This window comes from Populus euphratica, unplaced genomic scaffold (genome assembly GCF_000495115.2).
Source record: "Populus euphratica unplaced genomic scaffold, PopEup_1.0 scaffold5.1, whole genome shotgun sequence".
Classification (NCBI taxonomy): Eukaryota; Viridiplantae; Streptophyta; class Magnoliopsida; order Malpighiales; family Salicaceae; genus Populus; species Populus euphratica.
This window is the reverse complement of record NW_011499848.1, coordinates 533,797-561,789: the sequence shown is the minus strand read 5'-3', so window position 1 is coordinate 561,789 and position 27,993 is coordinate 533,797. Positions and strand designations below refer to the sequence as shown.

Genomic DNA, 27,993 nt, shown 5'->3' with positions numbered 1-27,993 from the left:
TTAGAATCCATGTTAAGTATTGTCCGATGGATTTATTTTTCATTTATTTCGAATCATAAAGAGGATTGACTCTTAGATATATATACGGGTAAAGTAATTTTTAATATTACTATAAAATAAACTATAATTTTATTTGATAAGCATGGTATTATGGTTATGATTTTTAGAATATTATTATACTTTAAATTAATTTTTAATATTACTATAAAAAAAACTATAGTTTTATTCGAAAAGCATGGTATTATAGTTATGATTTTTAAAATATTATTATACTTTATTTATGTATTTTTTTTCCTCAAAATATGGTTTGTGTGAGGTCATTAAACATGTTTGATAACTTTTTTTTCTCTATTTTTTATTTTTTTATGGACTAAAAATGATTTTTTTATTATAGAAAAATCAAAATCAAGTTAAATCAATTTCCATAAGGGTTAATATTTTAATTAGTTTAATATTAAACTCAATTTCAATTTCAATGAGACTCAAATCAAGTTTTTGAAATTAATATATATACTGAGTTAAATCAGTTTTAACATTTGTGCTTTAAAATATTATATAGAAATAAAATTATGTATCAAAATTATTTTAAGATAATAAGAAATTATTAATAACCTGTTTGTTTTTATATTTTTATTTTTTTTTAAAATAATATTTTATTTTAAATTAAATTTTTAATAATATTAAATTGTTTTGATATGTTAATATAAAAAATAAAAAATATATTTTTTTAATATATTATTGAATAAAAAATATTTTAAAAAATAATTATTATGACACTCACAAATATCTTATAAATCAATCTACTTCATTATTAAATTTAATTTCATAAACCTACCAATAGATTTATTACGAATTTAAAATCACGAATGAACCACTAAATTGATCACATGCTACCAAGTTTGAATCATCCATTTAGTAAATTATATTTAAAATGCGAAGGCCACAATCATACTTATGAAATGAGAGAACTAACGATGTGGATAGATTTAATGATGTGTAAGATTTTATTTTAGATTAATATGGATATTTCTTTATATTGTGTATATCTTAATTAATTTTATAGGTTTTAAAGTTAATAATTATATAAATTTTTAATAATTATAAGATTTATAAAATTTAAATATGTAATTGAGCAAATCCAAAATTAATCAATTAGGTGGACTCAACTGACATGTAAAAATTTGATTGGTTTGGTCCATGAGCGTAACTTGTGAATTAAATTGACCTAATAATTTTTCTAAGAAAACTTGAACAGAAAAATCAAGAGACCTGGACGTAAGGACTTAATTGAAGTAAAGTTAACCACATTAAGTGACCTAATCGATGCTATGTTTCTATGTGGTACTCACTCGATAATAGATAGCAATGTAGGGACTAAGTTTGAGGTTTTCTGAAAAATCAAATCAGATCAAAGCCGCTTGGAATCGATTTTGAGTAAGCCTACTCAAACCCTAGCTGAGTCTCTCCGCCTGCCCATGCGTGTCCGTAAAATTCAAATTATAGGATTTTTTTTTCAAAATTAGGGTTTCTTAAATTTAATTAATTAAATGGAAACGAAAGAGAAGCAAAAAAAGAAAATCGAAGTAATCGAAGAAGAAGAAGCGAAGCAATCGGAGAAATTTGTAGTGGAAGTGAGTAGCGATGATGAAGAGGCAAATGAAGATCTGAGCTTGAAGATCGTAGAGAAGTCGCTGTTAATGAAAGCTGCGAAATTGACTGCAAACGGAAACTGTCTTATCGTTTTGGACGACGACGACGGTGATGGTAGCGGTGGTGATGGAGGAGATACTGGCGTGGTGGAGGTAGCTGCGACCTCGTCGATGGAGGCTGCGGCGGCGGGTGTGGGTCCCAGTGGTGGTAAGAAGAGGAAAAAGAAAGTTGAGAAAAGGATTGACATTTCAGTAAGTTGAGCTTAATTATACTGTTCTTGTTAATTAAATTGATTATTTTATTTTTATTACAATTTGAAAATTGATTAGTTTTGAAATTAAGGGTTATTTGGTTTAATAATGCTTGGTTAGGCTGTTAATGCCAAGGAAGAAGGGAAGGTGGGAACGGCTGAGGAGGCGGAGACAGTTGAGAATTCGGAGACGATCGAGAAGGCAGGGACAAGTGAGAAGGTAGAGGCAGTTGAGGCTGCGGAATTGGTGGAATCTGGTGGTGCGATTGCGGATGAGGAGTCTGTTAATGTTGTGCTCCGAAAGCTTCTTGTGAGTTGAAATATTTGCTGTGATCTACAATTTTGAAAGAAATACTATTCCCTTGTGAAGGCTTAGATTGGTATATCTATTATATGTCCTATGTCAGCGGGGGCCAAGGTACTTTGATCCTCCGGATAGTGGCTGGTCAACTTGCTATAATTGTGGTGAGGAAGGGCATATGGCAGTCAACTGTCCGACACCTATGAAGAAGATTAAACCATGCTTTGTTTGCGGGAGTTTGGAGCATGGTGCTAAGCAATGCTCTAAGGTTTGTGAAACTAATTATTTAGAGTTTGGAGCCTTGTTATTTATTTATTGGATTCAGTTGTTTCCAAAAGCTGTTTGCTTGGACTTTTTTTTTTTACTTCACGATTGTTAAGAGTGCATTATTTTGATGACCACCCATGTTTTTTTGTTGCTGCATTCAACTTTGCTAGAGAATGCTTTTATCCCATAGTTGCTCTTAAATTTCACACATGCAGCATTTGAGATATTTGGTTTAGATGTGCTGTAACATCTGGATGTTCTTGTCAGCAGTCTTATCCCACTTCCCACTTCGCTGAGAATCACAAGGACCTATACTGTCTGTTTGTGAAAAGATGGATAACTTGGCTCCTTCATGTGGAATGTAAATATCATAGATGGGAGAAAATTATAAAAAAAAGGGGAAAACCTGAACAAAAGAATACTGAAATGACTAAATATTGTCTTTATGTCTATGGCTGTATTGAATTAAATGTAAATAGTTTTAGGACTTGAAGAATCTACTTAATCTGTGTGTTTGTTGTGCTCCATTTTTTTCTGCAGGGACGAGATTGCTTTATTTGCAAGAAAAGTGGCCATCGTGCCAAAAATTGTCCTGATAAATATAATGCCATTCCCCAGAGCTCAAAAATATGTTTGAATTGTGGGGAATCCGGGCATGAGATGTTCTCATGCAAGAAAGATTATTCTCCTGATGATCTCAAGGTTGTTCCACTTTTTTCATCATTGCTTGTCCTTTTCTTCCTCCCACATGCTTACCTACAAGTTCATATTCTTATTCTAATTTGAATCTCATTCTTAATTCAATGTTTAAAATTTTTTTGGTCATCTTTCAGGAAATTCAATGCTACATCTGCAAGAGTTTTGGCCATTTATGTTGTTTTACCTCTGGTGATGATGGTCCAAGACAAGTTTCTTGCTACAGATGTGGTGAACTGGGTCATTCTGGTTTGGTAAGTCCTATTCAGTGCTTTCAACATCTGCATGTCTGTCTCCATGGGCAGCTCTCTTTGAGCATTCTGCATATCTTTTCACGTGTATTATGGTTAAGGAGAAAATTTCATCTATAAGTGCATGATGCTTTCATGGATTAAATGCATAATGACGTGTTGATGTTATGTGATTTTAGGTTTAGGTATGTCTATATGATAGTTGCTATATTAATATCCTTGTGTTTCTTGTCATTGATTTAGTTCAGCATTGACTGTATTGTTCTATTTTCTCAATTGCTGAATCATCCTTTCATGATCTCAGGAGATGCCAATGTGATGGTGGTTTAGAATTTGAAGTATGCACCATCTCTGGTGATACTTTCTTTTGCTGATGTTTCTTTTCTCCCTAATGGTCTTGGATTTAAATTGTTTTTTTCTTGTTGTTAAAGTTGCAAGTGGTGGACATGATATCACATGCCAAATCAGACAGTGTGGTTTACTTGATAAAATACTCTTTGATTCAATATGATCTGAAGCTGTACATTATTTTTACATCTATACATGACATTAACATTCTTCTTGCACGTGATTTTATACTGTTATTATATAGTTTTGTTTGTGCAAGATATCCTTGTGGTTGCTTTGATACTGCCCAAGCTTCGGAATATCTGTTATGGAATTTTTGCAAGTCTCTTGACATTGGCATCTGTTGATTGTAACGTTGTTTCTCTTCACCCACCTGATCCTGAGGTGTTTTTAACTCTTTTTTTCCCAATTTTTTCTTGTTGGTGACCACCCTTCTTTCGTTGCATTTTATCTATTTATGCAGGAGTGTGGAAGGTTAAATGAGGAAGCCTCTATGACAGAATCACCTAGTTCATGCTACAGATGTGGGGAAGGAGGGCATTTTGCACGTGAGTGCACCAGATCTGCTAAGGTAGGTTTCTTCAGCAAAGATGTGTATCATTGTAGGCAGATTCATTTATGTTCTTCATAACCATATTTAATTACTTCAGCGTCAAAGGGTTCTGTTTTCCTTTGTGGAATTTTGTGTATATTTCTAGAAATATCAGTAAAATGTGTGCTTGTTTTACATAAGCAGGGTGGGAAGAGGAGGCGTGAATTATCAACCCCAACTCTAAAATCTCATAGAGAAAATAACAAGAGCATGGGAATTAAGTCTGCTCCTCATGATCTTGGTAAGTCTCGTAAAAAGAGAAAAACCAAGTCCAAAGAGAAAGGCAATGATGCTACACTGCAAAAATCAAAACGCAAAGGTCGTCGAATTGCAGAGGATCAAGGAAATTTATCCCAGTCAACACCAAAAAAATCAAAACACAGAGGCAGATGGATTACAGACGATCCTGGAGAAATATTTAAGTCAACACCAACAAAATCAAAACACAAAGGTGGATGGATTTCGGAGGATCCTGGAGATGTATTGCAATCAAAGTACAAGAAGAACCATTTCAGGTCTCCTTCAACACCTTCTTACAAGGGTCACAAGATGTCTCCTATGACTTCTGGTCATCATATGTCAGGTTCTCAAACTTCTAATAAGAATAGGTGGAGTCAATCAGGAACTTCAGCATTTGAAGGGTCAGCAACACCTTATCAGCACAGATACTCATTATCCAGGTTTGGCAACCCTGGCAATGCATTTGGCAACTCTGGCCATGCGCACAGCAATATGGGCCATGCACACAGCCACTTTGGTCATGGATACAACTCCGGCCATGCATACAGCAATTCCAGCCAAGCATACAGCAATTCCAGCCATGCATACACCAACTCTGGCCAAGTATACAACAGCTCCAGCCATGCACGCAGCCACTCTGTCCATGGATACAACTCCGACCATGCATACATCAACTCCCGGCATGCATATAGCAAATCCGGGCATGAACATAGCAGCCCAGGGTATTCATACAACAACTCAGGGCATGCATACACGAACTCTGGGCCTGGACACAGCAACCATGGCCATGCATATGGCAACTCCGGATATGATTTTGGCAGCCCTGGCAGTGCTGGGATGAGGAGAAAGAACGGTTGGTGGTAGAAATGAAATTTATATTGAAACTGCCGGATCTGGGAACTCTAATTCTTTTCCCTGACCCTTTTGACCAGTGTATTTTTTTTCTAATTTCTTTATCGCCTCGGTAAAGTCAATTTATTTTCCATACATGGATGCGCTTATAGTGATCGATACCATCTTTTCTCAATGGATGTATCCACACACCTTATCATAACCTTTGAAGGATAGCTGGTGGTTTAAGTTTAAAGAATTGATTTTTACCTTTCTGAAATAACATGGTGGTTTATTCTTGCAAGAATAGTAAACTTCAGCTCGCAAATATTACTCCTGAAGTTGAAATTTTTTATTTAACCTTAAAATAAAAAATGAAGGTAGCACAAAAAGATAAGTTTCTTGTTGTGGTAAATACTTCATTTCGGCATCTAACTTTGAAAAACTTGAAAAGCTGGAGTTTCCAATTCCTTAAAGGGTCTTCTCCAACATTAGTTAGTTAAATTCATCAGTGATGCAGTGTTCATACAAGAGATTCCAATGCTAGATGACTTTGATCGAATTGGGAAGTAGAACTCTCTGTGAGCACAAGCAATGGGATCATATAGTAAAAAGGAAGAAAAGAATAGATACCACATCTCTTTTTTATTATCAGGAAGACAACATCTTTAGGTTATTAAAATTTGGTGGTGACGGACTGGCTAGATTTCATATAGGAAAACATAGCAAAAGGGAAAAATCCGAACTAAAAAAAACATGAAAACCAAACACAGAACACAAAGAGGTGCTCTTAGATAACATAGCAGCAGGAACAAGAAAACTGGATATAATAGGAGCTCTCTAGTTAAGATCAGCGGGTTGAGAAGACTGACGCATCCTAGAGAAGATTGGAGCTCCATAAATGATCCGAACTAAAAAAAACATGAAAACCAAACGCAGAACACAAAGAGGTGCTCTTAGAAAACATAGCAGCAGGAATAAGAAACTGGATAAAATAGCAGCTCTCTAGTTAAGATCAGCTGGTGGAGAAGAGTGACGCATCCTAGAGAAGATTGGGGCTCCACAATTGCCTCCTGGACCAGTTTTGCAAGAAATGGAAGCTTTTTATGCTTTAAAAGGCAGGCTTGCGGAGGAGAACAACTGAATTGATCACATCATTAGTAGGGTGAAAGATGGAGAGAAGCTCAAAGCCAAGAACATCCTGCTCCTCGACAACAGGATAGAGAAAGGCTCTAGCCCCTTTTGCACTCCTCACCAGCAGAACCCCACCCTCCTTCATGTACTTCCTTATATGGCCTAGAATCTTGACTTTGTCTACTTTGCTCATGCCAACCAAGGCAGCCAAGAATATGCAATCATATTCACTCAGCTTCTCTTTAACTTCCATTATGTCAGCCGTCTCGAACTTCATTCTCTTCTCAAGTTCAACATCAGAAGAAGCAATTTGACGAGCGACATCATTAGCAGCCTCATCAATGTCAAAATTATCGAAGTGAGTGAATTTCATATGATGTGTAGCCATTATAAAAGAAGTGAGAGGCATTGGACCTGAACCCACAAAAGCCACCTTCTTTGGCTGCAGCAACCCACTTTCATTCAAGATCCTGTATTCAATGTTGGCTAGCTTGACATAGTTCCCATAGTAGGGAAAAAGGTTAAGGTTGTCCAGAGGTTGGTGGATTTTGCTCAAGAACGTTGCGAATTCAAGCTCCAACAGGCCCTCGGCATGGCCACATAAATTGATGAGGCTTTCTCTCATTGCTTGCACTTCTTCAGGCAAGGCAGTAATGTCTATGGATGATGGTAGGATACATAGTTTCACAAGGTTAGAGAAGAGGCTATTAACTTGCTTCGAAGGCCTTAACGAGCTAAGCTTGGATATGCTAGCATGGATTTGCGTTACCCGAGCTATGAGTAGCTCAGTAGAGATTTGGCTCTCGCAGTTGGAGATTTGGAGGGCAGCCATTGATGATGAATAGTTTGCAGTATCTGATTCTGTTTTACAAACTATTCAAGCTGCTAGCTAGAGTGTGCTGGTCGTGTGGTAAGGCCTTCCTATCAAAGTATTTATAGTAAATGCTGAACAGAATTATGTGTATTATTGAGAAAAATGTACAAGTTTCGTACAGTGTTAGACCTTTATTATTTAATGTTATTGATTAGTGTTTCTTATTTGCTGAAATTTCCTATACAATCCGAATTCCTTACGCAGTAGAAGCTTTCTTTGACGGTGATCTATTAATTAGTATTGAAGCATTAAAAATAATGGTGCTAATATGCTGGAAATCTTACATGGTCAACAACAACCGTGCTGCTCCATGCCTTATATGATCTAAATTAGCACTGGATTGCAGCAAAAAGCAAGATCCCATGAAGCTTCTTTCCCTATTTTTTCAAATATAAAACAATAGCATGTGGTGGCCACATGATGCAACCTATATGTGTCAACTAGGGCTTCACTCTTTGAACATTTTGAGCTTCGATGCCTTTCACATTGTGTTTTAAGTATATGAAATAGTATGCTTTTAAGCAGATACTAAAAGTGATTTATGTTCACACTATGCTCATAATCAATTGGGAGTCAAAGATCATCAAGGCATGGAAAATGCCTTAGGAGTTCAATTTCTTAGGTTTTTTTATTGATTCGTCAATCGTTTTGCTTAAAAGGTTGTCTCTGTATTTCATGAAAAAAGCTGATATAATTGCAGATTTTAGCCCCCAAGTTTCTCCAACTCCTGGGCTTTAGATTTTGCAGAATCTTATCAACCAGGCTCTGCCATTGAGTGGGGTATTTTAAGTTTTAACATGTGTGTATCTTATCATCAAGAGGGCAGCAACTCTTTTCTGAGCCGGGAATTAATTAAAAGCATATAGTACAAATTTTAAATTTAATTAGAAGCTCAATATTTGTAAGAAGAGAACAGGTTTCTCTTACAAAAAAAACCTACCCAGATCGTGTCAGTCTGTCTACTGCTGGCACAAATCCTATCACAGGACAGAGTTCATGCCTGCCAGACCAGCCCACTGCCCACACGTCATGAGACCCTTGTCCAACCCCATGCACCGTTCTTTTACAGGGTGTATCAAGCAAGCATAGCTCCTGCATTATCTTGCCGTCCAAGCTTTGCGTCGAATCAAACTGTTTTACATTAAGAATAGATAATCGGTAACTTTGATATATTAAAAAACAATTAAATAATTAATATTCAAAATAAATATTTAAAATAATTGTTTTAATAAATAATAAAATGACAAGATACCATATCAATTCATATCAATACAAGTTAAACTATTAACCATTACATTAAATTATAAGATTAACAAAACTTTATAAAAAATAAATCAAAATAAATTGTAAAAATTATTTTTTAATAAATTCAATATTAAAAAATAAAACTGAAAAAAATCAATTAAAAAAATTACTTAAATTAACTTGAGTTAATTTATCAAACCTATATTCCGAATCATAAGATTAGAATAATTAAATAAAAAATAAATTAAAATAAATTATAAAATTCAATCATCAATCATTTCAGTATTAAAAGATAAAATAAAAAAATTAATTAAAAAATATATAAAAAAACCTTGAATCATAACTTGTTAAAACCATAACTTAAATTATAAAATGAGAATAACCTCATAAAAAATAATAGACCAACACAAATCACAAAATCAAAATTTTAATTAATTAAATGTTAAAATAAAAAATTAAAAAAACTTAAATCAACTGAGTTAATTTATTAAACCTATAATATAGTTATAAATTTAAAATAAAACATATAAAAAATAAATTATAAAAATTATAAATCTTAATTTTTAATTATTTTAATATTAAAAAAATATATTATAAAATAATACCATTTCAATAAATTGTATCACATGACTCCTCCATTAAGATTTTTTTTTTTAAAAAAAATCATGTAAGGCCTTGCTTCCCTGTAAATTGGCCCGTCTATTTCACCTCTCTTTGACGAATGTTCGAATTCATGAAATAGAACTCTGCTTACCATGGACAAATAGACATCTCTTTGAGAAATAGAACTTGTGCTTATAGGTAATTTTTAAAGAATATCAATTTAAATTTTATAAATTTAAAAATAGTTTATATAATTATTAATTTTAAAATTTATAAAATTAATTAAAATATACATAAATTAACTCGAATATCATATTAATTAAAATAAAATTTTTACCGTTGGAAAGGAGAGAGGTCTGAAGGTTTCTGTAGACATATTTCTTTTATCGAAACAACAGAATATTAGAATAGGAGTTAACACCAGTGGGTTTGGCTCCCATCGCATGCTTTGCTATCAAAGCCATTAGGCAGATGAATCTCCTTTCTCCTCCAATGTCCAAAGTCCCAAATGTCTTTTCACTTGTTGACCTAACTTGTTCAAGTTCTTAATCACCATGACCAAATCAAAACCAACTCGAACCCACATGCCCCTTTGACCCTCCCTTTCCCCTTTACTTTCTTGTCCGAAAAATACACGAAAGAAACTTTTCTAAAAGACAAGCCAAAACCACATCATTCGTCTCCTTTTCCTGTCCTTCTCAGGTTATTCCTGCCCTGACTAATTCCCTAAACCCCCTCTTTGATTTCTCTCTTTCTTGACTAATCTTCAAAACCCTAAAAAAGAGAAACTGCTTTAGTTCCTTGCATGATCATGTCTTCACTATTTTCTTGTAAAGATCAAGACTTTTCAAGAACCCTTGACTCTCTTCACAGAAAGCTAACATTTTAGGGTTTATTTTCGGATTCCAAACATAACCCATTTTTCTGCATACAATGTCTGATGATATGCTAATGCATTTCTCTTCAAACTCTTCAAACCAATCGGACCAGTCTTTGCCTACTAAAATCGCTAAACTTGAAGCTCGTATGGCTGGCAAAGTGTCTTCTGTCTATCCTGCCCCCCCTGTTCAGCTCCAGCAGCAACAACAGAAACAGCCCATTTGGTGTTCTGTTTCTCCGGGTCCGAGATTTGGGCCTCCTGAGGAATTGGCAGAGTCTAGTGATTCTGACGATGATGTAAGTTTTCATGTTGTCATTGTGTTTATTTATGAATTTGAAGTGGGTGTTATAGAAATAGTGAAACTTATGATTGTTTTGTTACGTTGGAGGATAATTACATTGACCTGTTTGATATATTTGATTTTGTTATGAATCATTTTATGTGCTGTGTAGTCATACTTTGTATTTTCCAGGGCTTAATCACTTCATATTCATTCCACATATGCTTGTACTTTGCCAAAATTTGGTTGAAAGTTGAATTGATTACTTGGTCTTATTCAGTTTGGACTTTGTAAGGAGCCTGTAGATGCAAGTCGAAATTTTTATGTTTGGTCTATATGTGTTCCTCATGGAATAAGAGTGGGTGATGATTTGTTGGTTTGAGAATGTGGTTTTCAGAATTTTTGAAAAATGTTTTATCGTTATGTTTTGGTTTTGAGTTTCTGTTTTATGTGTGGGAGTTAAAGAGGATGCTATGTGTGAGGATTCTGCTTTTTGATGGACTATATAAAATGGGCAATGGATGGATATTCAAGAGGGAAAGTTGCTTCTGTAAACAAGTGGTTACTAAAAGATTCATGTTGGTTTCTAGCATTGCTGAAATATGCGTAATTAGGATTTTGCTCTAGTGTTGTAATTGATATTATAAGGTTGAGAAATAACACTCGATAAATCAAGTTTCTGAATGGTGATCTTAAATAGAATGTTGAAATTGATGTATGGTGGCATAGATGGACCTCAATATGGAAATGTGATTGCAACATCTGTTTGCTCTTTATACACATGAAACTTTGTTGATTTGTTGCAGTTAGATTGCAATGGAGTACATGCAATTTTTTAATCTATGCTCTGTACTTGTGAAGTGATGCTAAATGTGCAATTCTTGTGTATACCTGTGTGGAAGCTTACCTTTTCAATTAAGGAAGCCATTCAAACATTATGCTCAGTGATTTATTTTTCCTGACCCATTACTTTGTCTTTTCCCTTTTTTATGCAGAATGGAGGGGGATTTCTTATACAAGCAAACACTCAAAAGCGCTGGAGATTACAAGAAAATGATAATTCAGCTGTCTTTGAACATCTTGAGGTAGATTGATGTTAGACAATCTACTTTGGTCTGCAGTTGTTCTTCTCGATCTTTTTTTTTTTTTAATTTTTTTTTGACCACTTTGAGGCAATAGTTATGATTGACTGGTAAACTAGAAGATGATAACCCTATGTAGATTTTCTTGGCATAGTTTAGGTGTTGCTTAGCCAATTCCTTAACATAAACTCCTCTTTTGACTCTCATTTAGGCAAAATATTTTCACACTAATCTCTGTTTAAAACAATAAAAAAGACACAGACAGTGAATGATGGAAAGCAAAAGATTGGGGAAACTGTAGAGACCAAGGTCAGTACCGATGCAAATAGGAGAAAACAAGGTCGTGGAAGGGGGCATTCTAATTCTAGTAGAGGTCGTGGTGTGAGAGCTAATGATCAGATGAGATCACAAAGTTCTGTTTCAGCAGCCTTGCCTTCAAATGGTCAGCTTGAGAATTCATGTCACAAGGTATATTCTCTTTCTCCAAAAATTCCACTAAATCCTGGTTTCCTCTATTTATCAAAATTCAATTTCGTTGTAGGTTACATTTCATCGTAGCGAAGAAAGGGTTTCCTCCTTTTAGGGGCTTAGTTTATCTCCTCTTAACCTGGCATAGGAGAGAAAAAAATATGTATATATGCCTTAACAGTACAGTGTACTAATATGAGGGAGAGTGAATTTCCTCAGCTCCATGGTATGTGTATGGAAACTGCAAAGATGTGATTTTATGGGTTGAGTTGCAAATGAATTTTATGGGTTGAGTTGCAAATGAACTATGAGCCAATTCTCTTGCTGTGCAATACAATCAATTGGTTGTACAATTATGGGTGCATTTATACTTATACTATGCGTCCTTATGTGTGCGTTACTTTCAGGTCCATCATGTAGTGTTTGAAGTATGCCATTCAGGAGGAAATTTATGGTGTATTAGGGAAAATTGGAATCTAAATCTGGCATAACATTCCTGCAGACAGGCATGCCATGATTTCTTTTATTCAAAATGAGGAGTTTAATTGCATTTTTTAAGGCTTTTTTCATTCAAAATTATGAGTTTAATTGCGTTTTTCTAAGGCTTCTAGATTAGTAACCGCAAAGTTTATTGAAGAATTAAGTGAGTTGTGATAACCATATTCAAAAGGAATATATTGTACTCTCATACTGTTATACAAAACTGAAGGGAAGATATGCATTTTCATTTCTTCCTTTAACATGATGCCTTAATTGCTCTCTTTCCAACTCAATCACAACTTATTGATCAAATTTTTTGTACATCATCAACCATTTGTAACCAGAAAGGAAATTGACATCATTTAACGCAGAAAAAAGCAGATAAGGCATTTGTTCTAATGCAATATTTTCTTTGCTTAACATCTGGGTTGCCAAAATATGCTAGTTGTTTGTGACGGTAGTTGGTTGATGATTGTGAGTGAGAAATAGATGGCGAGCTTCAGTAGCAGGCTCATGCTTTTTTGGGAAAATAAAATATGGTTTTAGTGAGCTTCTCCAATTACATTTTAGTTCAAAACCTTATTTTGCAATGACTTTCTTATGTTTTATTAAATAGACTAATCTAAATATACTCATATTTCTTTTTCCTTAAAACAAACACATCCTCCTATTTAATAATTCTTACTATTGATTTAATGTTTATTATCATAACCATGAGGTGAGATTGCAATGGCTTGTAGATGATATCATGAAAATAGTTATGAATCTTATTTTTTGTCATGCTTGAATTGAATCTGATTTGGAGGCCATTTATTGCTGTTCTTGTGAATCTTTAGGTGACAACTTTCCGTATGGAATTCATTGTTGTTTATTGCACTGATAATAATTTTTTTTGTAATTGACCGTAAAAAACTACAATTTGTGTCCTAGACCCATTACTGTGACTGCAAAGGCCACTAAAAGACCGCAGCTAGAAATGTTGTCATACATACTGAACCCTTACTCTGCAGCTTAATGTTGAGAATGGTAGGAATGCAATCTACATAAATCTATTTAGAATGACATATATATATTAATTACACAGGATAGCACGGCCAAAGAGCACTTCCAAAATGGTGATCGCACATCTTTAGAGGTATCAGTCCAGTGATTTGGTGTTAAATTGTTCAGATTTGTAAAATTCCTGCAATTTGTTAGATTTTATTGTTGCTGTTGTTTTTGCCATTGCAATTTGTGAAATGCTTTCCTCAAGGCACAACATGTTTTGACACTGCATTTCTAATCCTTCTTTTCAAATTGATTTAGGAGGAGCTCACATCTTTACATGCTAAAGTTGCTGCACTAGAGGATGATCTACGTAAATCGTGTCAAGAGGCCTCTAATAATCATGATCTCTGCCACCAGTTAGAAAAGGTATAGTTTTGCCATTACTTTATGGATTTTGGTTATTCACTATGGCTAATGATCTTTCATTATATCTGCACAGGAATTGAAGGAACTTAAAGATCTTGAACAACAAATGAAGCCAAAGGTATGCTTTTGGAGGGACTTTGGTTTTTTATCCATTTTTTCTCACATTCTCATTAAGTAGTATATGGTAATAAAATTACCCAAATGTTTCAAGTTTCGTTGCATGCTATGATGCCATTTGATACTTAGCAAATGGGTTAAGTTGTTTGTGTCTCTTATTTTGCACCCTTACTAAAGAATTGGATTTTCTAAAGTGGGAAATGTAATGCTGATGAGGAGATTAAATATGGTTGCCCAATAAGGAATGTATAAATGGTGCAGGAAAATTCTAGAGATGATGAAACTTGGAAAGAACCAAACATTTAACATTGTTTTAGCCGGAAGGCAATGACATTTAAGGCATGTGTTGTTGCAAGTCATTGACGAAGAGTTTTGGGCTTGTTGATTTACTTGATTTAAAATTCTCAGATAATACCTTTTGCATATGGCTTCAGGTGGAATCTTCCTAGTGTTTTTATTTTTTCACTAGGCATTTAACCTACTTGCTTAATTTTCTCTTCATTGTGTAACCAGCAACAGGCAGGTTATCCACTCATTCAGTAGTTTAATAAGTTTTTCATTAGCAGATTTGTGATCATATCTACTGTTCATTTACTCCTTGATGCAGAGGTCCAAAATCATATTGGATTTGTTGATATCTGTTTCCAAAGCAGAGAGACAAGAAGCAAGGATGAAAGTTCGCCAAGATTCTTTAAGACTTGGCAGTGTGGGTGTTATCAGGTAAACTCACACCTTCTTAAGCTTGTCCTTATTGTGCTTGAATGATCTCTCTTGGAGTTATCTTATAGAATTATCTCTTGTGAGTGATAAAAGTAGTGAAAAAAGATATTGTTGAAAAAGGACCACCGAATTAGACAATTTGGGACTATGATCTCTTGAACCGTGTATGATCCCAGCGTGCAAGTTTTGGATTGTATAACATGCATGATCCGGTGAAGAAATAGGCTCTAAAGTGATTAAGTAATTTTTTTTTTGACACTAGGTCAGTACAATCAACTTTGTGGAAAAACAAATTCTATAATGCAACTTAGGAGAAAAGCTACTTCAAAGTAAAATCTAGAATACCGACAAGTTTTGATTCTATAACATTGCAGGTTGCTCACATCCTTCAGTTAATTTATTGGTTTCTCCTTTAACAGCAGAAACTTTTCCTTGATTTTTTATGTTCATATGGGAATGCTTATTTTCTTTCCATTTCAGAGCTGGAACTATCATATCCGAGACGTGGGAGGATGGGCAAATGCTGAAAGATCTAAATATCCATCTTGTATGTTGTAGTCATCTCTCTCTCTCCAGTTAATTTGCCTTATTACAAACTCATTTTTTCTTCATTATGAGTTACTTTTGACAGTTTTCCTTTCTTTTTCTAATTTGCAATGTTTCCAAACTTTGAAACTGGTTTTGTAATTTAGCTTTTTAGTAATTTGCTTTACTAGTAGTTTGCTGCTTTCTAATTTCACTCAGTTGATTGGCCATGATTCCACTAGACTCATTATCCAAAGCTGGTTTTTCATCTTTAATCCCACATCCATGTTCTGTTGAAATTCATTTCCTATTAAGGGTTCTTTTCAGTCTTTAGTTTCATTAACAATAAATCCAGTTTTATGGAATTTGTTTAGAAGCTCCTATATAGGTGGTTGTAATGTTCTTTCGTGATTTAATTTTCAGAGACAGTTATTAGAAACCAAGGAGGCTGTTGAGCGGCAGCGGAAATCATTGAAGAAGCGACAATCTGGTAAAACATATTTCTTGTACTATTTGGCAGTAACTTCTTTCTACTCTTTGTGCATGTTTTTGGCACGTTTCAAACTATGGTTAAGGCATTTATATACCAAGAAAGGATCTTTGGTGATCTTCAGTCTCAAGGCATTGGTGCTGTCTATGCTCTAAATTATTGGTATATGTCTTTGGCTATGAGAAACTATCTGAAGCTTTTGTGGCCTTCCAAATTACTGCCATATTTATGATCTGCTTTCTGATTGGCCTTTTGCTTGCTGTCATGCATGCCTATATGCTGATGGGTGTATGGTAATTTATTGCCCCAAAAGTTTCTGTATATTCGTTGCTAACTCAGGTGGGTGGCTTTTTGGAAGAAAATGGTTTATTATTGCTACCCGTTGCACTGCAGGTGATAGACTAATGTTGCACTGATTTGTCCTGGCCTCAAACCCCAGCAAAAGAATATTACTTATCACTGAAAAATGAGTAAATAAAAAGAAAAGAATTATTCCTCATGCTTTTACCATGTCCATCTACTATCTGTGATTTATTAAGATACTTTGAGTATTAACATTAGTTGCTGTTGCTATGAAGACAAAGGTGATGGTACAGATGCAGAATTAGGAGCACAAGAAGAAGATTTTCTCATCCAGGATGAGATTTTTAAATCTCGTCTAGTGAGCATCAAGCGTGTAAGTCATTCTGTTATCTCCATGCTGCATTTTGCAAAAGTTGCAAGTGCTCCTTTGTTATTGAGTTGTTGATTCTGTGTAGGAGGAAGAGACAATTTTGCGTGAGAGAGACCGCTATGAACTGGAAAAGGGACGGCTTATACGTGAATTGAAAAGGATACGAGACGAGGATGGTTCACGTTTTAATAATTTTCAGATTTTAAATCACCGATATGCCCTTTTAAACCTTCTTGGGAAAGGAGGATTTAGTGAGGTTTACAAGGTTAGAACTTACAGCAAGTAGTTTCATTTGATGATAGAAACATTAACCTCTGCTTGTTTGATGAAATTCATATTTAACATGACAAGAGTATAGATCATTTTGTTGCCAATATTGGCAATTGTAAAAAGCACATCCTTTTGCAGTGATTTGAAGTGAGAAATTTCCGGCAGGCTTATGATTTGGTGGAGCATAGATATGTTGCATGTAAGCTACATGGTCTGAATGTTCAATGGAGTGAGGATAAGAAGCAAAGTTACATTCGGCACGCACTGCGAGAGTACAATATTCACAAGACCTTGGTGCATAATCACATCGTTCAGCTTTGGGACATTTTTGAAATTGACCAGAATACATTCTGCACAATCTTAGAGTACTGTAGTGGTATGACATTAAACTCCTTGACAACTTTCAGTCTGTTTATGGATGTACAGTAGAGTGAAGACCCAGTATATTAGGGCATCCAAACATTTGGATTATGGAATTTGCCTCTAACACTCGGGTTTTTTTTCCTGTCATTTACCCATTTTCTAATCTCAGGTAAAGATCTTGATGCTGTTCTTAAAGCTACACCTGTATTACCTGAGAGGGAAGCTAGGATTATTATTGTCCAGATATTTCAAGGCCTTGTATACTTGAATAAGAGAGCACAGAAGATTATCCATTATGATCTGAAGCCTGGGAACGTTCTTTTTGATGAATTCGGTATTGCAAAAGTTACTGATTTTGGTCTTAGCAAGATAGTGGAGGAAGATGTTGGATCCCAGGGAATGGAACTTACATCTCAGGGAGCTGGAACTTATTGGCAAGTAACACTGAAGTTTGTCATCTGTGATTTTGGATGTTGTAAATGTTTGATCTTTTGCTTCAAGAAATAAATGCAATTGCAGTCATTTCCTAGACAATTATTTCCTACTCTTGATAAATCTTCTCTAGTTTAGCTATATGGGCAAAATTCTGATGCTGTTTTCTTCGTTTGTAATTTTAGGTATTTGCCACCAGAATGCTTTGAGCTCAGCAAGACCCCTTTAATATCATCAAAGGTATATTTTCTTCCCATCAAGGACATTTAGTCACAGCCATAGCCAAGAGCATAAAATGCATTTACTGAAATGAGAATGTCCCCTGTTTTTTGGGATTCATGGTCCTCTGACTTGTTGCGCACCTGCTGTACAGTGATTGAGTCTATTTAGACCTCCATGAGAATTCCAAAGAGTTAGTTATCACCAAATATAATTTACTGCTTAAGCTTCATCTATTTAATCTTCATCGAAATGCCCTTTCTTGGGATGCAGGTTGATGTCTGGTCAGCTGGAGTTCTGTTTTACCAAATGCTCTTTGGCAGACGCCCTTTTGGGCATGACCAAACTCAAGAACGAATACTACGTGAAGATACAATTATCAAAGCTCGCAGGGTTGAATTCCCTACAAAGCCTACTATTTCAAATGAGGCGAAGGTGAGTTTGATTTGAGTCTGGTAGTTTTCACTGCTTATTTTCTTAGGTCTTAGGTCTTAGGTCTTGTTCTCACAACAACAGTGGATAATGATTTTTTTATGTCCTTCTGATGGATTATAGGATTTGATTCGTCAATGTCTGACGTATAACCAAGCAGAGAGACCAGATGTTTTGACCATTGCTCAAGATCCATATCTTACATACTTGAAGAAGTAAGAGTGTACGAAGTCAAGGATTAAAGATTTAGAGAGAGCAGGGCGAGCGGTGGTGAGTTTTCTTTGGCCAAGCAGGAAAGAAATTTATTGCAGTGTCAACTTGGAGTTTTGTATAGGTTGTAAAGGTTTGTTTTCCCATTCTTTCTCAATGTAATTCATTGAAATGTATCCAAATATGTTTTTCATGTTTTTTTTTAATTTGTTTTGTCAACACGTCAAAATCATTAAAAAGTATCAATTCAATACTTTTTCATGGGAAAAAGCAGTTTGAAAAACATGGTTCGCTTCATAAACAAACAAACAGTCGATAAGCTTTATATCAGCAGTTAATCACTAGTATTAATTTTGTGAATTATATAACACTGACAAAAGGGATAAAACGACATGCACTAATTCTCACATATTAAGCTAAGAATACTGGTAATTTAGTGGATTCAAACAATTAAATCTTACATATGAAAATAGAAGAGTTTAAAATTGATGCATATTAACAAAAAAAAAGTCTTGTGGTGTTTTCACTATAGTTGAAAACATTATGGATTGGAGCAGCAATGATGTATTTTAAATTTCATTTTATCCTAATTTGTTTTTGCATATTTAAGTTTTTTTAGTCTAAATTAGTATTAAATTGTTTTTTTTTTAGAGAAGGTTGAATTGAAAAACAGAAAATTAAAATGAAAAACATGAATAACATAAGTAACACTTTCAAATTTGTTTGTGAAATATATTTTGGTCCCTATCTTTTATTGCTATAAGGTGATTGATTCCTGTAATTAAAAAAAAAACTATATTTTGGTATCAGAATTTATTTTTTTTTTATTATAAGAGGAAGAGAGAAGATTCATCATATTTTAGCAAGGAGAGAGAGAAAGCTCTTCATTAAGGGTGAACCTAATCATCAAAAATATTAAAATTAATGTTAATGATTTCATTAGATAAGAAGAGTTTCATAGTAGTTCTTTTAAAACTTAAAGTAACTTAAAAAACTGGATCTAGGTTAAGGATACAATATTTTTTTTCAGTTTGTTTTAGTGGTTTGAACCTTTTTAAGTTTATTAAGTTGATAAGTTAGGTTTTTGGTGTTATAAAAATGTTTGTGGTTAAAATAATTGAAAAAATAAGTTTTTTTATTAAAAAAACCCACAAACCTAATTTTCCGACCACTGAAGGTTGAGTTTTGGGCTGACAAGTAATATATCGTTTGTTAGTTTTTATTTTTTAAAAAAAAGGTAGATGACCTGAAAAAAAATTATAGGCCTAGGCATCTAGCCTTGAATTTTTATTTCTTTATACTTTTCTTTGTTTTTTCTCAATTGATACCTTTTTATGTTTTTTTAAAATATTTTTTTAATTAATACCCTTTCTATGCTATTTTTTTAGCTTATTTAGTATTTTTTAATTATATTAGGTGTCTTTAATTTTTCATGAAGTTAATATAATTCATCTATAATTTGTTATATTTTCATATAAATTAAATTTATTTTTATAATACAAATTAATTTTAATAAAAAAATTCATTAAACACAACCAAATAAATACCTCGTGTTATGCTATTAAATATTATAATATATATTAATCTTTTAATTTTTATGGTTTTATTATTTATCATTATTTTCTTTTTATATTAAATTATTCTGATTTTATGATTTAAGATGCATCATAAACATGTAATCTTGACATATCTCATATTCAGGTCCCTCATATAACATCATAGCCTAGTTTTCTTTAGAGTGATATTTTTTTTTTGTTATTTTTTTTATCATGATAATAAATTAATCAAAATTTAACTGAATTATCTAAAAAAAATTATAAAAAAAAATTAATTCAGCTTATTGCTTCTTACGGCTAGCAATCTAGTATCATCTCTTTCATGTATAGGCTGAGGCATCTTCCAACGTTAGAGAGCATCATGCCTGCCGATATCAATAACAATAAAATGTGACGATGATATTTGGTCAGAAACAACACCATTGGTATTTTTGCCATGATATTCAATAAGAAAATGAATCAGAATTATAATGTTCTTGATTTTTCTAATAAAAAACATGATAGCAAATCTTGAGATAAACAACACCGTATTAGTTCCATAACCATCCATACCTTGAGAAGTTTTCCAAGAAAATCAATTATTTGAATTAAACCATAATAATTTAGCCGCTAATTTCCCTTGATGAATTAATGTACACATTATTAAGAAATAACTATTTTATATAAAAAATTCCATTTATCAATTCAATCCTCAAAGCAAATAAATTCTCATCATATTACTCTATTAATCCTTACTTAAAAGTATATTTATTAAACCCAACATGACTTGACATGTCGATTCAGAATCCGATCCCAAGACTTAATCTAATCAACTTCCATGCTTTTTTTTGTTTTATCCAAAACAATGACATTTTAGGAGTTGACACCAAAACAAATAAATTCTCACATGGTTCTATTAGACATTACTCAAGTCCAGACAATAGTTATCGAAACCAAGCATGGACGGGAAGGTTTGCTCGAAACCTAATTAATTTAATTTTTTTTTTTAACTTGAATGGACATTGACCCGATCAAACTAAGATGAGATCAATATTATGAATTTTAAGATTTTTAATTTTTAATTTTTTTTCAAAATAATATCATTTTATGGGTTTTTTTTTATCAATTTATGAATTTATTTAATCAACTCATGACATAAATCTTGGATTAGATTTAATAACCATGATAAAAACTTTTTCCTTTAAAATGACATAAAAGAGGACCTATTTGTTTTAAAATGAAAATATTTTTAACACATATTCTAATAATATGGGTAATACCTAATAGATCATGTCATGGGGATCCCATTAGTAATATTTTTTTTGTTCGGGTACCTACTTGAGAAACATGAAAGAAAACTATCCGTTGACAGCCTCGAAAAATCAAACCGGCCTCACAATCCTTTTCCCTCGAGGAAAAGAGTCACGTTAAAAAACAACCCGCCTGCAACACTTCCACTTCATTGATTTTGATTTATAGTACACGAAAAAAAACTCGATCTTTCAAGTTCCTCTTTTCTTCACCTGTTAAATTCTATAACAACAATAGAGAAAAAGTAGAAGTATGTAACGAAGAGGAAGGATTTCTTGGATCATATTATGCAGCAACAGCGGTCAAGAAACTTGAGGCCAGCTCTTATGCAGTGCAGTACGAGAACTTAGTGGAAGAGGAAGACATGTCAAAGCAACTAATAGAGACACACCGCAAGCCCAGCTCTAAAACCCCTTTAAGTCGATGGAGTAACAATTTCGTAAGTTTTCTTGCTAATCTAGCTCCGCTACGCCGTGGTTTTAGTGCCTGTATTTGTTACTTAGAACTTAGAGTTTGAGACTCCGATTTTTGTATATTCTGTATATTTCTGGAAGTTGAAACCCTAGTTAGCAATTGCTCGCTTTTTTAAGCATTTATTTTTTAATCTTGGAAACTGTTTTTGTTTTATTTATTTATTTTTAATTTTCTCCTTGAAAAAGCATGAAATAATTTCAGAGATTTTGGATCGTACAGAGATAGGCATGCTAATCCTCTTTTGTTTTTTAAAAAAGAAAAAAATTAAATTAATTTTTTTCTATCTCCAACAGTAAGAAATGATTTTTGAAAAAGAAAAAGTGAATTTTAAAATTACTTAAAAATGGGTTACGACAAAAATGATGTTTTTATTATTTTTTTATCTTTTTTTGTTTTGTTTTGTTTTTTATTTTTGGTTTGATTCTATTGGGTTAACCCTCTATAGTTTTTTTTTAATATCACCTCTTCTATTTTTCAATTTATAAATAATTTATCAAATTACAAATATTTTTTAATTTCACACCCTATGATTTTTTAATCTTTTAAATTTGAGCCTTATTATTTTAATAGCTATTTATTTTGTATGGAATCATTTTTTTTTCAAAATTTATCTTTCTTGGGTTTTGTTCTTTCAAATCTTATCCTCATTCATTGTGTTGTTATTTTTTAATAAGTTTTTTTATTAATATTTTTCAACTATTGGTATAAAATTAAATTGACTAAGAGTTTAGATTTTTTATTGAGTCTAGAATCCAGTTAGCTGTGGATTTTAAAAATTAAATTAAATTTAGAAAGTTTAACTGAGTTTACTTGATATTTTTTTTAAAGCTTATGTTTTTTCTTTGAGTTTTGTTTTGTTATTTTTTGTAATTTTTTTTATCAGATTATAATTAAGTTATTTTTTGTAATTCTTTCTATTTACTTTTTTACAATTAGGTTTTTTTACCTTAATATTTTTTTTTACATTGAAAATTAATTTTTCTTCGGGTGGATGTCTAAATAGCATGCATGGTAGTAAACCGACCAACCAGGAAGGAAGTATGTGATAAGATTGCTAAGCTGAAAGCCCTTCATCAAAAATCACTTATTAGGCGAATCATCAAAATCTTTCGGCAACCACGCAAGCCAATTTCCCATGAGTACTCAAATCCCAAACTGTGTTATCGTTTCAGATTAGAAACTACGTACACTTATAGCATCTAGAATTAATTGGACCAGTCATTTAATGAGATCAAGGGAAATATATATATATAGCAGCTCTTTTGTAGAAATCAAGCTGAATTGGCTAACATGAAGAGTATGAAAACATTGATTGATTTGCAAAATAAATGGATTTGCAAAATAAACAAACGAAGTCGATCAACAAATAATTAATGAAAAAATATGAAGTGAAAGTTTTAATTGATTATGGAATTGACATAGACAGCTTAAACATCTCTCTTCAATTTCCACTTGAGAAATTACTTAGGAAAATTATATGTTAGGAAGGAAATTACAAGCTTATTTGACTACGTGGTTGAGTTATGTTTTTGCTAATTTTTTTTTAAAATTAATATTTTATATTTTTAGATAGTTATAATATGCATAAAAAATAATGTAATTTTTTAAAATATTATTATAATATATTTTTAAATAAAAAATATTTTAAATTATAGAAAATAACGCTCATAAACTTTGCATGCGATAGCTTCACCGTCGTGATTAACCCACCTTGCAATTATAATGAAAGACATGGGTGAAGAGCTCAAATCCAACCACTTGACATTAAGATATTGGATTACTATGAATTTTCTGCAAATATTTTGTTTGCCTTCCACCAAACAACCTAAAAAGAGATGCAAGGAAGGACTCTCGGGGCTCCATTGACCCGGTCGTATTGAAACTAGTCATAAAGCGAAATGAAAAAGAAAGAAAGAAAGATGGGTCGGTATATAACTTCTATATAAAAAAAGGAACTAGGAATAATTTATATATAAAAAAGCGAATTGGAATAAAGAGATGCCATCCCCTTGTTGTGCTTTTAGCATGCGTAATAATTGGTCTAAAAAGCCTCCAAATAATTCCCCTCTCCATGTCTTGGTCATGTTTTAATATTTTTAATTAAAAACATTTCGAGGATGCATTTGACTTTGGAATATATAAGAGGGAGTATTTACTTTGCTGTTTGTGTTTATTTTTCCCATAACAATCCCCTTAATCATTAATTATTCTGCGTATCCCCTGCGTCAAGGTTGGTGGCTGTGATTTGGCTTCATTGAGGTTTTCATAGTTTGTCTCCACATGTATTAGTAATAGTAGCCTTTGATTTGGTCAAGTGAATTCTTCCTAGTTAGGTACCCCTATTTTATAATAATAATTTCTTGATTTATTAATTTTCAACTCTATCATCATATCTATGATCAGAAGTTAAATAATTTCGTGGTCTGTGTTAATTAGCTTATATATATATATATATGTCCTCTACAAGAAAAGAAGTTGCAGAAGTTAGTGGTTTGGAGATTCTTTATACAAATCTTCTAGGGGTCAATTGCTACTTATTAAGTTGGGAGGTGCATAGTCATGTGGGTGTTTTTGCTGATGATGTCGCTTTTATTGTGTCCAGCTACTGCATCAACAGCAAGGGCGCCAGATGTAAAACCTCTCTGCCAAGACAAGTGTGGGGATGTTAGTGTTCCTTACCCCTTTGGGATTAGAGAACCAAGATGTGCCATGAATACGCACTTCCTCCTAAACTGCACTTCAGGCGATGATGGGCAACCTCAACTGTTGCTTGGAAGAAACATGCCTGTTCGCAAAATATCACAGCTGAACGGCACAGTCACTGTAGGCATATACACTGCTTTCGACTGCTATAACGAAACAGCAAGGAACTGGACAAAGACTTCAGTCACCCTTGGATCAGGCCCCTTCATGTTCTCAGACACCCGAAATGTATTCACAGCTATTGGTTGTGATACCTCTGCTCAGGTGATCAACAAAGATCGTACATACGGAGCTGCATGTCTCTCCATATGCACCGAAAACGTGAGTTTGTCAGATGGAAATCCTTGCTCAGGTTCTGGATGCTGCCAAACCTCAATCCCCAAGGGCCTCAAGTCACTTAACATTTCAACTTCCAGTTATAACAACCACGCGAATGTTTCGGACTTCAATCCTTGTGGATTTGCCTTTTTAGTGGACAGAAGCTCCTTGAAGCTTTCAGATTGGCCGCTCTCTCGCAGGCCAAAACGTGGAAAAGATGCATATGCAACAGATGTTGTGATTGAATGGGTAGTTAAAAATGAGACTTGCGAAGAGGCCAAAGCTGATAGTACAAGGGCGTATGCTTGTGGCCCTAATGCAAATTGCACCTACTCTGAGAATCAAGGATATCGTTGCTTATGCAAAGAAGGGTTCGAAGGAAATCCTTATCTCCCAGAAGGATGCCAAGGTAAACTGATTAGTTCTTTTGTTTGGGCTTTAATCACTAGTAATTATGCTTATCTTGTTCCATGTGGTCTCTAATTGTCAGTGCGGTGTTTATCAAGTTGAGATTTTTTTTTCCCTCTAATATTTTTAACATTTACAAAATTACAATAGATATGGATGAATGTAAGGTTCGAGGGAAAAACGCTTGTGAAGAAGGTACATGCGAGAATGTGATTGGAGATTACTAGTGTCGATGTCCACTTGGCAAGTACGGTGATGGTAAAACAGGTTGTAAAGGAGTTGGTATCATCGCAATTATTGCAGGTAATTAGCTTTCTTTGCATTTTCTTGTAAGCTTATAAATTGGTTGATCCAAACTAGTTCTTGATGTTATTATTTATTTTATTTTATTTTTTATATTTAATGAAATATGGATTTATCTATTATTAATTTTTTTATTTAATTAAATTAAAATTTATTTATTTATTTTAGTTAGGTTTATAATCCAAGTCTCATTTTTTTTAAAGTACACTTATTATATTTAAATATTATTTTTTATATAAAAAAATAGTTCTGCTCCACGTCAAATCACGGGCTTGGTACAGTGACTAATCTATTCATGAATCCCTTGGTTCTAATATGAATAGCCTGTTTTTATTATTATTATTATTATTATTATTATTGTACTTGGACTAACAATTTTCGTGCATAGACATATTTTGAAGATATTTGCCGTAAAAAAAATAGGGATACGGATACTCTCATGTTTTTTGAAAAAAAATCCGCAAGGCCATCAATTAGTAATTAAAAAGGTCTGAACTTTTTGATTTTTTAATACTGATTTTTTAAACTACAATTAAACCATTATAAATTAATATCTTTTCAAACTATAAAAATTAATTAAGATATATTGTTTAAACTTCAAATTTAAGTCGGGATTAAATAAAAATATTATTATGAAGGTTATATAAAGTATACAGACAATAAAATTTAACCCAAAGCGATAATCTAGTCCCAACAGGGTTTATATAAAGTGTACACGGTTTTCATGATCATACGATGCATGCCTTCTAAAAGTTACTTAAATGAGACACGTGGAATCACATGATTTGCAAACAAAAAAAATTAAAAAGGGGTTAAACTTAATTCTTTTTATAAATTAATGGTTTGATTAAAAAAACTTCTCTCTCTCTCTCTCTCGTGTTCTTCAATCAATTGTTTTAGATTCGCTTCATTTCTTCTCCTTCTGGCTGCTATTGGTGTTGAGGAGACCACGACATTTGAGGTAGCTTTTGATCGGAAGGCTAACGAAGGCTTGATTTTAACTTGACTTGATAGTTCGAGGGATTAAAATAAATTAAAAAATAAAACATCAGGAATTTAGTTGGATTAAATCCAACGAAGCTCATGGAGGCTTGCGATCAATTACAATAGTAAAACGTAAGTAAATAAATATTTTCCCTTGGTTTGATTTTGAATGTAACGTCCTTCTTTGACATTTGCTTGCAGCTGCTGGCGCAAGCATTTTCCTTCTGGTTATTTGTCTGCTACTCTACATGATCTGCACGAAAAGAATAAAGGAGAAGAACTTCCAAGAGAACGGGGGAAAACTTTTAAAGAATCAACGAGTAAGGATTTTCAGCGAGGCAGAGCTGGTGAAGGCAACCACCAATTATGCTGATGATCGGAAACTCGGGGAGGGTGGTTTTGGTTCTGTTTACAAGGGAGTTTTGACAGATAATACAGTGGTTGCTGTCAAGAAGTCCAAAGGGGTGGACAAAGCTCAGATGAATGAGGAATTTCAAAAGGAAATGAGCATTGTTTCACAGGTCAATCACAAGAATGTGGTAAAGCTCTTGGGCCTGTGTTTAGAGACCAAAGTTCCATTACTGGTCTATGAGTTCATCTCAAATGGAACTCTTTCCAAGCACATCCACGACAAAGGTTCCCGGATACTGGCTTCCTGGACCAATCGTTTGAGGGTAGCATCGGAGGCTGCGCTTGCGCTTGATTATTTGCACTCTCTGGCAGACCCTCCAGTTATTCATGGAGATGTCAAGTCAGTAAACATACTGCTAGACAATAATTACACAGCAAAAGTAGCAGATTTTGGAGCTTCGGTGCTGATGTCTCCTGGCCAAACCGATATCTTAGGTACAAAAATACAAGGGACTCTAGGCTACCTGGATCCTGAGTATCTTATGACGGGTATTTTAACCGTTCAAAGTGATGTCTATAGCTTTGGGGTAGTTCTTGTGGAGCTTCTCACTGGAGAGATGCCAAACTCCATTTCCAAGTCTGGAGAGAAACGGAACGTTATTCAACACTTCATCTCAGCACTGGAAAATAATCATCTCTTTAAAATTTTGGATTTCCAGACAACTGATGAAGGTGAAATGGATGAGATAGAAGCTGTAGCTGAGCTTGCAAAAGGATGTCTGAATAGCATGGGAGTAAACCGGCCGGCCATGAAGGAAGTGTCCGATGAGCTTGCTAAGCTGAAAGCTCTTCATCAGAAATCATTGGCTCAGCAACATAGCGAGGAAACAGAGTACTTGTTAGGCGAATCATCACAATCTTTCTGCAAGAATGCAAGTCCTCCCATGGATCAATCCCAGACTGTGATATCATTGCAGATTGAGAACTACACTAACAGCAATTAAAGTCAGACCACAATGATCAATTTCCAACATTCAATAAGTCAGATAGCTCCATTAATAAATTGTAGATTATGGCTATTGATGTTCTTGAGTTACTGTCTCTAGTAATTCTCCTGGAACTTGGAAGCTTGACATATTTCAAGAATCCAGATTTCCCTTTTCTTTTGTCACCTGTGTTCAAATAAAAATTGTGTGTTTACAGGACTAATTAATGTACTCTCTCAAAAAGAAATGAAATTGATAAGTACCTTCGATTCAATGATGTTTAC

At 33.6% G+C, this 27,993-nt stretch overlaps 3 protein-coding genes and 1 pseudogene across 8 annotated transcripts; 3 read left to right on the top strand and 1 right to left on the bottom strand.

Annotated features, from left to right (window-relative positions):
• Positions 1 to 1,412: 1,412 nt before the first annotated feature.
• LOC105112203 (zinc finger CCHC domain-containing protein 7-like) lies at positions 1,413 to 5,618 on the top strand. The gene is made up of 7 exons (XM_011007814.1): positions 1,413 to 1,901; positions 2,022 to 2,210; positions 2,308 to 2,469; positions 3,009 to 3,170; positions 3,302 to 3,418; positions 4,227 to 4,334; positions 4,500 to 5,618. The coding sequence occupies exons 1-7, from the start codon at positions 1,548 to 1,550 to the stop codon at positions 5,457 to 5,459; spliced, it is 2,052 nt and encodes a 683-aa protein (XP_011006116.1). The 5' UTR covers positions 1,413 to 1,547; the 3' UTR covers positions 5,460 to 5,618.
• Positions 5,619 to 6,346: 728 nt separating this feature from the next.
• Positions 6,347 to 7,461, bottom strand: LOC105112194 (nicotianamine synthase-like). Its single transcript, XM_011007802.1, has one exon. The coding sequence runs from the start codon at positions 7,390 to 7,392 to the stop codon at positions 6,538 to 6,540; it is 855 nt and encodes a 284-aa protein (XP_011006104.1). The 5' UTR covers positions 7,393 to 7,461; the 3' UTR covers positions 6,347 to 6,537.
• A 2,244-nt stretch (positions 7,462 to 9,705) lies between these two features.
• LOC105112157 (serine/threonine-protein kinase TOUSLED-like) lies at positions 9,706 to 18,599 on the top strand. 6 transcript variants are annotated; one of them, XM_011007770.1, is made up of 16 exons: positions 9,709 to 10,458; positions 11,438 to 11,527; positions 11,780 to 11,992; positions 13,557 to 13,607; positions 13,778 to 13,885; positions 13,959 to 14,003; positions 14,610 to 14,722; positions 15,203 to 15,269; positions 15,671 to 15,737; positions 16,316 to 16,413; positions 16,496 to 16,675; positions 16,846 to 17,056; positions 17,213 to 17,477; positions 17,661 to 17,715; positions 17,968 to 18,129; positions 18,250 to 18,599. In XM_011007770.1, the coding sequence occupies exons 1-16, from the start codon at positions 10,216 to 10,218 to the stop codon at positions 18,343 to 18,345; spliced, it is 2,064 nt and encodes a 687-aa protein (XP_011006072.1). In that variant the 5' UTR covers positions 9,709 to 10,215; the 3' UTR covers positions 18,346 to 18,599. The 6 variants fall into 6 exon arrangements, with proteins under 6 accessions (XP_011006085.1, XP_011006058.1, XP_011006078.1 ...); XM_011007783.1 differs by lacking the exon at positions 18,250 to 18,599 and having other exon boundaries at positions 9,706 to 10,458; positions 16,846 to 17,087; positions 17,130 to 17,477; positions 17,661 to 17,759; positions 17,955 to 18,036; XM_011007756.1 differs by lacking the exon at positions 13,557 to 13,607 and having other exon boundaries at positions 9,708 to 10,458; positions 16,846 to 17,087; positions 17,130 to 17,477.
• A 5,477-nt stretch (positions 18,600 to 24,076) lies between these two features.
• LOC105112097 (wall-associated receptor kinase 2-like) lies at positions 24,077 to 27,936 on the top strand (annotated as a pseudogene).
• Positions 27,937 to 27,993: the final 57 nt, after the last annotated feature.